Source organism: Chenopodium album, chromosome 3 (genome assembly GCF_948465745.1).
Source record: "Chenopodium album chromosome 3, dcCheAlbu1.1, whole genome shotgun sequence".
NCBI classification, from domain to species: Eukaryota; Viridiplantae; Streptophyta; class Magnoliopsida; order Caryophyllales; family Amaranthaceae; genus Chenopodium; species Chenopodium album.
The window spans coordinates 14,283,347-14,293,345 of record NC_137836.1 but is presented as its reverse complement, the minus strand read 5'-3'; the positions used below and the strand labels follow the sequence as shown (position 1 = coordinate 14,293,345).

The following is a 9,999-nucleotide window of genomic DNA, read 5'->3' as shown; positions in this document are numbered from 1 at the left end:
GTTAATTTTATATCAGACATATTTTTTGTTTTTGTGAAAAATCATTAATAAAAAACCATAAAATGATTTATTTCTCCTTAAATATGTTTAATTTTTATTTACTTTCCTCCTTTCCTCCTTTCTCTCTCCAAAACCCTAGCCTTCATTGTTGAATTTTGAAGGGGCTTCCATCGATTTTAATCGGTGGAAAGCCCCAATTCTTGTTTCTTTATTGTTTTTTTAGGTTTATAACAATGCTTCCTCCTTTTGGGAGGAACTTTTCTCCCTCGAAAGAAAGAGTTTCCGATCTCCTTCGAAAGACAAGGGTTTTTCGAGCTCCTTCGAAAGACAAGGTTTATCTCCTCTTTCCGAGGGAGAAATTTCTTAGTTTTGAATCCATGGTAGCAGATCTAATGGATTGTCGTGAAATTATTTCGTTGGTGAAAAAGTTATCAAGTTTTTGAATACGAACAGATGAATCCGAAGGAAAATATCCCCACGGCTAGAAAGGACCGTTAGATTGTCTCTCTAACAAGCCTGTAATTTTCAGCTATATAAGCGGGAGATGCTCCGCAGTGCAAGATCTACTCGACGATCGTATTTTTTATGAAGATTTTTTTTTTGATTCAATATCTTATATATTTGTTAATGTCGAATCTCTATTGTAGATGTCGTATGACTTTTAATTAATGAAATATTTTTGCTATTAAAAAAAAAATGTTTAATTTTTATTTTTTTCTTGTTCTTTTATATTCTGCCTTTAAAATTGATATTAACAATTGTTTCTGCGGCGGTGATTTTTTTTTTCTTATTTTTTTTTCCATATTATTATAGTAAAATTCATACATAAATTAAAAATATTTCTAGAATTGTTCAAAATCGACTTGGATTTTTGGACTGCACTTCATTAGCCTGATTTGGTGTCAGTCCTAGCACATATATATAACAAGATAGCATGTAATATAAGTCACAAAAAGATATATAGTCAAATGAAAAGTGTGAATAGTATAAAAATTTAATGTGTGTGTCTAGATTAAATAAAATAGATGAAATATTTAATTATAAATTTCATCATTTAACCATTAACCAAAAACACTACATTAAATCATAGACCTTAATGTAAATTACTTCATTGGATTAAATTTAGCTACTACAAATTTCAAATTCCATGATGATGCATCTCAATAAACACTTACACAACTCATGTATAGAATTACAAGCACCATATAAATTACTACCTTCTATTTATAGCTTTGTACGTAATAATTTGAAATTTTTATAAATAAACCTTTAATTGGTAAAAACCCAAAGTTGTTGACAGTTTGTTAATGATAAGAGGAAGTGGAGAAGTGGCACTACTTAAAATAAACAAAACAAAAAACAAAAATAGTTCAAAATTGATTGAGAAAAAAGTAGGAGAAGCGCAAAATCCGTGGGGTTCCAGGCTTGCACTCTAAACTTCCAGACGAGAAGTCGTTGAGGAGAAGTAATGGGTTTGCTTGAAAGCCAACCGAATCTCACTCCCTTTCCTCCCCTCCTCACACTTACCATTTCCTCTTCTTTCTCTCTCCAAATTTCCATCTGTACTCTCTTTCTTCTCATTATTATATTCTATATACTACGCCGTCTATATAAACACTTCTCCTATCCTAAGCTTCGTATATTATTCTCTCCAAGTGTCTAGACTCAATCAGGATTGAATCCCGTCTGCATCATTAATTATTCTCTCCCCGAGCGAGAAAGAAAAGAAAAGAAAAGAAAAATATTCTATTTTGGAGTATAAACTTACATCATAAATTCACGGTTATTGATCAGTTCACATTATAATCCTCAAAACAAAAACAAAACGCCTTTTGCACCCTACCCTTTTTCTTTCCTTTGGTTTCTCTACTTATAGCCTAACTCACCTCTTCTTCTAACCATTAATTCACTTACTCTTTTCTCTTTCTATTTCTTTTTTTTCTTCTCTCTCTAAAATAAACCCATCATTTTCTCTACAATTACTCTAGTTCTTTGGATTGATTGAAATTGGTGGCGGAGAATTTAACAAACTTTGTTGATTACTAATTAAGTGGAGCATGGTTGCCCATCAACAAGAAGCCATTGTTGGAGACAACAACGTCGTCGTCGGTGAGAAGGATAACATGATCAATAATCATACAAACAATATGATGATGATGATTAAGGGTAAGAGGACTAAGCGGCCGAGGCCGTTATCACCTTTAGCCTTAACCATGTCTTCTGCCACCACCACCGACGAAGGAGGTGCTAATTCTGCTACGTCCGAGGAGTGGGCGGCTCCTGTTTCCGCCCCTTCGTCTGAGGAGGAAGAAGACATGGCTCATTGCTTGATCCTTCTCGCTCAAGGGTCCAACAACAATAATAATACAAGCACCAACCATAAGAGTAACAATGGAATTACGACGTCATCTTACGAATGTAAGACATGTAACAAAACATTTTCCTCATTTCAAGCACTAGGAGGTCATAGAGCTAGCCACAAAAAGCCTAAAACGAGTAACGTAATCGCGTTATCCGAGCTCAAGAAATCCTCCTCCGTTATTTTCTCCCTTATAAACAACGACGACAACCACCACCACCACCACGGCCTCAAGCAATACGATCACCACTTCAACGACGATGGCACGACACTCTCGTTACAAATTGCCAACTCTTCCCTCGGTACAAGTAGTACTAATAATAATACTAATACCAATAAAGCGAAGGTGCATGAATGTGGCATATGTGGCGCCGAGTTCTCCTCAGGACAAGCCTTAGGTGGTCACATGAGACGGCACAGGCCAATTGGAACGACATCAACGACAACCATCCCTAGCCCGTCAAGAAGCATTACACTAGCCAATAGCAATGTCAAGGATGAGAAGATGACGCGAAATCTCTTGTCCTTAGACCTTAATCTTCCGGCTCCAGAAGACGAACACCACCACCACCACCACCAACACCAACAAAGGGAATCATCCTCAAAGTTCGTGTTCTCGTCTAATGAGAAAACATTGGTGTTCACCGCGGCTTCGCAGCTGGTGGATTGTCATTATTGATCATTATTGGAAACTAAGGGAAATCTTACTTTAGCCAGACAATTTTTTTAACTTTTTTATATTATACTTGTGAATTCATTAGATACACACAATTCAATTGTTCTTAATTCAACATTATAATTGTTCATTGATCAACTCATTATGATTCTTTGTATTTATTCAAATTGCTGACATTATATGAAAAAAAAAGTTCATTCTTTTGTATCAATTTCGATCTTGAAATTTGGTAAAACAAACCAAAAAAGTGGCATAAATGTTTATATTCCTTATTTATTCTGTAAGCAATGTGTAGGAAGCAAGTACAAGCAAATTAGTTGTTTTTTTTTTTTTTTTTTTTTTTTTTTTTGCTTTGTTTTTAGTTTCCTTTATGTTTTTTTCTTTAGAAGTGATTAAGTGAACTAGCAAATTTTAGTTGTCAAGTTATTAGACTATAATACGTTGTTATTACTCATAATGTACAAGATTTATTCGACTATGCAACTCATTATCATTTGTAAACTATCTGTATTAATATTAGAATTTTAAGTCACATTATGTAGCTCATTTTAATTAATTATACTTCTTTTTTTTTGTTTACATTTAAGTAATACGTAATACACTAAGCTACATCATTTTAGTCTTGTACGTGTTGACAAACAAAATTAGATTATATTTAAAAAGAAAACACTAATGTTCACATGATTATATGTCATCTAATTAAATCACTTAAATGCATGAGTTTTGCAAATTGAATTGAAAATCTAATTAGTACTTTTCAAAGTTTAGGGTTAATTTTCAACATTTTGTGATACGGAGTAGCTTAATTATAAGAGTACGCAAAAAAATAATTGTTTTAGGGAAAAAACATCCTTAATTTTTTTTATTACCACAACAAAAGTCCTCTTATCACACCCTTAAGAAAGAGATTACAGAAAATTACAAACAAAATAATTTAACATCAATAAGAGGAAATGTCTTTTTTTTTTTTTAGTTTTTAAGTTTATCTTCGTGAATTTCTCGGTTATTAGTATCAAGGAGATATGTTGTGTATTAAAAACCAATGATTTAACTAATTAAGTACAATTTATTAACAAAGAGCAACAACAAAGGGTGATGACAAAGCTAAAAGTAAATTAGTAATTAAGAGGTTTTAATCGTAAACGTTCATAGTTGAAATGTATGTGATGTCACAATGACTAAGAAAGGATAAGATTATTCAAGGTCAATGAACAAAGTAAGTTTAGTCTTTTTCAACAATAGCGAGACGAGTTAATGATATTTTGAGCACCTAAAATACGGCCAAAAAAAAAAAAAAAACAGAAAATCTGTCAACAATAGCAAAGATTACGTTCACAAGTTCCACCACCATATCATCTCACATCTCCGAGCATCATCAATTCATCACCTTCTAACTTCTAATTTGCAGCACAAAACAACTCTTTATAAATATATATACATATACAACAAAAAATGTAGTTATAAATAAATGGTGTAAAAATATAATTCAAAATAGTGCATGTATATTGTAAAACATAGTTAGTGTTAATTTTTGGCAAGGACAAATCCGTATTGAGGGTAAGGGATAGCTCAAGTAGTTAGAGTTTCTCTACATCTTGCTTCTAGGTGATTTTGGGATTGATTCTTATCACTGGCCCTTGTTCTCTAAACATTAAAAAACGTATCTCGTGTATTAACATAAATACATTTTAGTTTTGATATATATAGGTTCTATCTACATTAAATCAATTATTTAAATACTTTGTGAATTTTAGAAGATTTTTCTATTTTAATTATATTGATGAACACCTAAACTAATACAATTTCACTTCTAAAGTCCTTAATGAAAGATTTCTTCAATATCATCCATCTCTAATGAATAGGTTTTATCCTCAATTTAAGCTCAAATGACTCATACGTATGTGAGGAAGTGCAATAGAGTATAAATCCAATTCTAGGGTTTTAACCATAAGATTAATCTTTTAGATGAATTGGTCCTCTTATATTGTGCGTTCTAGATTTGATAATTGATATATATATATATATATATATATATATATATATATATATATATATATATATATATATATATATATATATATATATATATATATATAGATCTTGGGGTTCAACCCACACTATACACTATTTTTTTTTAAGTCTACACACTAAATTTAAACTTTGTAATTAATATATATCCTTAAGATCAATAAAAATTTCCTCTCGCATATATTGCAAAGTCATTGTTAGTGAATCATGTTAGTCTACATTCTCAAGTTTGTTGATTATGCTTATGTATCTTCACCCATCATTACGTGCACAATATTATGTAAACGTGGTGATCCTTGTATATAGATATTATTACAAAATCATATTTCGATGACATGTTAGTATTTTAAATTAATCACATAATAAATTGCATAATATAGACTTGAGAGTGGGGAGAATATGTACATCTAATTCTAGTAAATCTTAACAACATAAAATATTTTATATAAATATATGAAAGTTAAAATTAATGTTGGTTGAGAGTGGGGAGAATAGGTTGGGTTAGAGTTGGTTATAGAATAACAGCAAAGAGAAGTAGATAGATACCAAAAGTGATGGTGTGGTACGAATTAGGTTCTGTATTCACGTCTTTTTGTTCGTTTGAGTGACGGAAAAGTTGCACCCTTTGCTTTCTTATGTCTACTTCTTTCTTTCATCAACATACTATAAAAAGAAATTAATAATTCAAAAGCTTTTATTCTAGGCAACTTTTAGACTTTAATCCAAGGATTTTAATTAAAAATATTAAAGGACTAAGTTATAATTAGCTCATGATTAGTTGTGCCTAGTACCTTCTTAAGGATTTCATCCAAGGAATTAATGCACTCCCACGTGCTATTATTCTCTTCCTATTCATTTTTATGATTCATTCTTTATTTTATTATCTTTCTTTTAGATCTCACTCTTTGTTCGATGTTGATATGCTAATAAGAGACAACATAGCAAAATTTTAATTATGTTTTGTGGTTATATATACTATAAACACACTTATGTGATTGGGTTAGCGATTGTAAACAAGTTGTTTGAATCAAATTTGGCCCATGAGATAAATTCTTGATCTTTAGTGAAATAAGTGTGAAATATATACGGAGTAAGTAAAATATTTGTGATTATGTCTACATAATATATTTAATTGTCGGAGAACCGATACAAAATATTCTTACTTGCCTTTTCATCTAAAATCTCCAAATTTATTTTTTTTGGAAAATTATGTACGATAATTAGGGTCTAAATTCTAAAAGTATAGGTACTGAATTAATTATAAAAAAAAAACACTTATCAATGAAAAATTCCCCGTTTCTCATATTGGAAATGAAATTTATTTCTCATGGGGGTATTTTCGTAAATAAATCAACATTTTTTTCATTATTGTGGGCTTTACAATTGAATAAAGTTGTTGGTTTAAATTATTTACGAAATTGACATATGAGAAACAAATTTTGTTTTTCACTATGAGAAATAGGGACATCCCCTCAGCCTTATCAATTGTTGTAATCGACTTGAACTTAGCTATGGAAAAACATAGCCCAAAACAATTTTATATCAACTTTTTTTTTTTCCCCGAGTAAGGCCTTTTGTTGAATCTGGCCACTGACATTAAATTAAATTAACTTGAATCAAACATTAAAAACACCATTTAACGCATTATCAATTTTATTATACATATCTAGCTATATCTAAATCAACACCTAATTAGAAGATATATTAAATTACTTCGTATTATATAAAGTCCTAAGCTAGATTTGCAAGTCTTAAAGATTTGCATATATCTGTACTTTTTAAAGTTATCTTGCGAGGATTGCGTTAAAATTGTCTTTGGAACGAACAACTCATTTTGAGGAGCTTGTGTGACAGTTGTACTACAAACATTTTGATATTGGAATTTCACTGGAATTGATTACATAATTGCTACAACAAAATTCTGCTTTAATTTATAACACTATGGTATGGGCTTTTACGTAAAAAGGAGTGGATGATGTAGTTGTGAGACGATTATCCAAGGAAATGTAGTTTCTCTTGATAAGATTACAACGGCTTTTCTCATTTTTCAGCCGCCTTAGAATACTCCATTTATTCATTAAAAATTATTTCATTTGACTTTTATATTCTTTTAAGATGTATCTTAAATCGTAAATGTTGGATATCAGGAAAACTCCTCAATCTGGAGTGTGTACCATTGATCAAATATATAGAGTTTACAACGCTAGACCTAATCACGTTAGGAATCCTAGATACGATAAACATACAAATTATACATTAAACATATCCTAATTTGCGACAAATATTATCCTAAATATAATATCTATCACACCCCTGCAGTCGTACCGGGAGGAGGTCGTACGCTAAGACTGGATCGAAATTCCAGAAATAATTCTCGCGGTAGGCCTTTAGTGAAAATGTCTGTGAACTGATATCTAGTAGGAACATGGAGTATTCGAACGTGCCCCAATGCAACCTTTTCTCGAACAAAATAAATATCCATCTCCACATGTTTGGTGCGTTGGTGTTGTACTGAGTTGCCAGAAAGGTAGATAGCTCTGACATTATCACAATAAACAATGGTAGCCTGCCGTAGAGGACAATGTAGCTCAAGTAAAAGATTACGGAGCCAACACGCCTCAGAGACAACATTTGCGACGCCTCGATATTCTGCTTCTGCACTCGATTTAGATAATGTATGTTGACGCTTAGATGACCAAGATACGAAGTTGTCCCCAAGGAAACAACAGTAGCCCGATGTGGAACGACGGGTGTCGGGACAACCTCCCTAGTCAGCGTCAGTGTAAGTAATCAGTCGATGTGAAACAGTAGGATATAAATGTAGACCGTGATCAATGTTACCCTGAACATAACACATAATGCGTTTCAATGCCTCATAGTGAGGTTCCCGTGGATCATCCGTAAAGAGATACACCTGTTGTACCGCATAAGAAATATTTGGCCTGGTGAAAGTGAGGTATTGAAGAGCACCTACTAAACTGCGATACAAAGTAGGATCCCGAAACGGTGGTCCTGCATCTACACTAAGTTTGGACTTAGTGTCAACTGGAGTGGCGGCAGGTTTACAAGAGGCCATCCCTGCACGCTCTAAAATTTCTTGTGCATACTTTTCCTGCAAAAGTAGCAAACACTAGTAAAATAAAGCAATTGGCCACCGGTTCAAAACCCCCCTATGCCACCGGTTTTGAACCGGTGGGCATTTGGGGGGTGGCAATAGTCTAATGCAAAGCCACCGGTTCAAAACCGGTGGCAAAAACAAGTATTGCCACCGGTTAACCGGTGGCAATTATGCTTCCCGCTTTTTTTTTTATTATGATATTAGTATATTACATATAAATGCCACCGGTTAACCGGTGGCAATAACATACTTTTTTTTTTTCGGCTATTTGCTACAATAATAATAATAATTAAAAAAAAACACTCGGTAAAATATAAGGCAAATAACATCACAATCAATATAAGAGCGCAATGAAATATACTCACATTTATATTCAAATAATAGATTGTTATTGTACAATAAAAAAAAAAAAATTACAATGAAGTATTAAGTACAAAAAAAAATTACAATGAATTATACAGTACAAAAAAAAAATTACAACATTAAAAAATAACAATATTCCAAAATGAAAGTCTTGAATCCAACATCAATTAACACCTGCATCAATTAAAACCCAGAAATTAATAAAACTCAAAAAAAAAAAATGTGAAAAAAACCCAGAAACTCATGCATGTATACGGTCACCCGCAAAGGATGAAACAGAAAGAGAAAAGGCTTCAAAAAAAAAAAAACAGAAAGAGAAAAGGATGAAAACCCAAAATTTTCGCTCAGTGAAACCCAGTAAATTCGAAAATCAAATAACCCAAAAATTTCAAAAATTAAATAAACCCAATAATTTCGATTATCAATTAAAAACAGAAAATTTTCGAAATAAAAAACCCAAAATTAAAACAGAAAAATTTTGAAATCAAAAACCCAAAACCCAAAAAACAAAAAAATCAATTTCGAATTCCACCAAAAATAACAAAAACCCACCCACCATAACCACAACCACCACCAAACACCACAACCCATGAACTCCACCAAAAATAACAAAAAACAAAATAAAAGTAAGAAAAAAGAGAAATTACCTCGAATTTCAGCAAAAACCCCCGAAATTATCTTGAATTTGTGTTATAAAGGTCTAATTCGACCATGAAAACTCTAGATCTAGAGTTTTCATGGTCGAATTAGACCAGAAAACCCATATTTTCATCACGAGGAGAGAGTAAGTGCGACAATAAGCTTGATGGTTAATGGCGGTGGTTGTTGATGCGGCGGTGGTTGTTGTTGCGGCGGTGGACGAGCCGAACGAAGGAGAGAGGAAGATACCGCGAGAGAGGGAGAAGATTAGGGTTAAGGAGAGAGAAAGAGAAGAGAGATCAGGAGAGAGGAGGAGGTCGACGAGAGAGATTCAGGGTAGAGAGAGAGAGAACAGAGAGGGGGAGTAAGAACGAAGGAGATAGAGAGAAGGAGGAGAGCAGGAGGAGAGGTGATAGAGGAGAGAGAAGATTAGGGTTAGGTATATAAAGGAAGGGGAAAAAGAATGGTGGTTTTTTTTATTTTTATTATTTGATTATTGCCACCGGTTCAAAACCGGTGGCCTTTATCATTTATGCCACCGGTTTGGTTTGAACCGGTGGCAATGTACATATGCCTAATCCCGCCCATTTTTTAAGCCACCGGTTTTCAAAAACCGGTGGCCATTGAGCGGTGCCTTTTTCAATTTTTCTACTAGTGAAATAAGAAGGTTTTCGGGTTACTGCAATACCCAAAAAATAACTCAGAGACCCCAAGTCAGACATGGGAAACTCAGTTTGTAACTGAGAGATGATCCCTGTGCGTAACCTGTCAGATGAGGTAGCTAAAAGAATATCATCAACATATAAGAGCAAATAT

General features: G+C 32.9%; 1 protein-coding gene and 1 long non-coding RNA gene across 2 annotated transcripts; one reads left to right on the top strand and one right to left on the bottom strand.

The window, feature by feature from the left end:
- Positions 1-1,675: 1,675 nt before the first annotated feature.
- LOC145611835 (zinc finger protein ZAT5-like) lies at positions 1,676-3,119 on the top strand. The gene has a single exon (XM_081667214.1). It carries the CDS (start codon positions 2,058-2,060, stop codon positions 3,036-3,038), a length of 981 nt encoding a protein of 326 aa, XP_081523340.1. The 5' UTR covers positions 1,676-2,057; the 3' UTR covers positions 3,039-3,119.
- Positions 3,120-8,521: 5,402 nt separating this feature from the next.
- LOC145611830 (uncharacterized) lies at positions 8,522-9,498 on the bottom strand. The gene is made up of 2 exons (XR_014106471.1): positions 9,192-9,498; positions 8,522-8,718 (listed from the first exon to the last, which is right to left on the bottom strand). It is a non-coding gene; the product is annotated as an uncharacterized LOC145611830 (long non-coding RNA).
- Positions 9,499-9,999: the final 501 nt, after the last annotated feature.

What these genes read in the sequence shown, in the direction of transcription:
- LOC145611835 (XM_081667214.1), top strand. Translation starts at nt 2,058, where the DNA reads ATGGTTGCCCATCAACAAGAAGCCATTGTTGGAGACAACAACGTCGTC.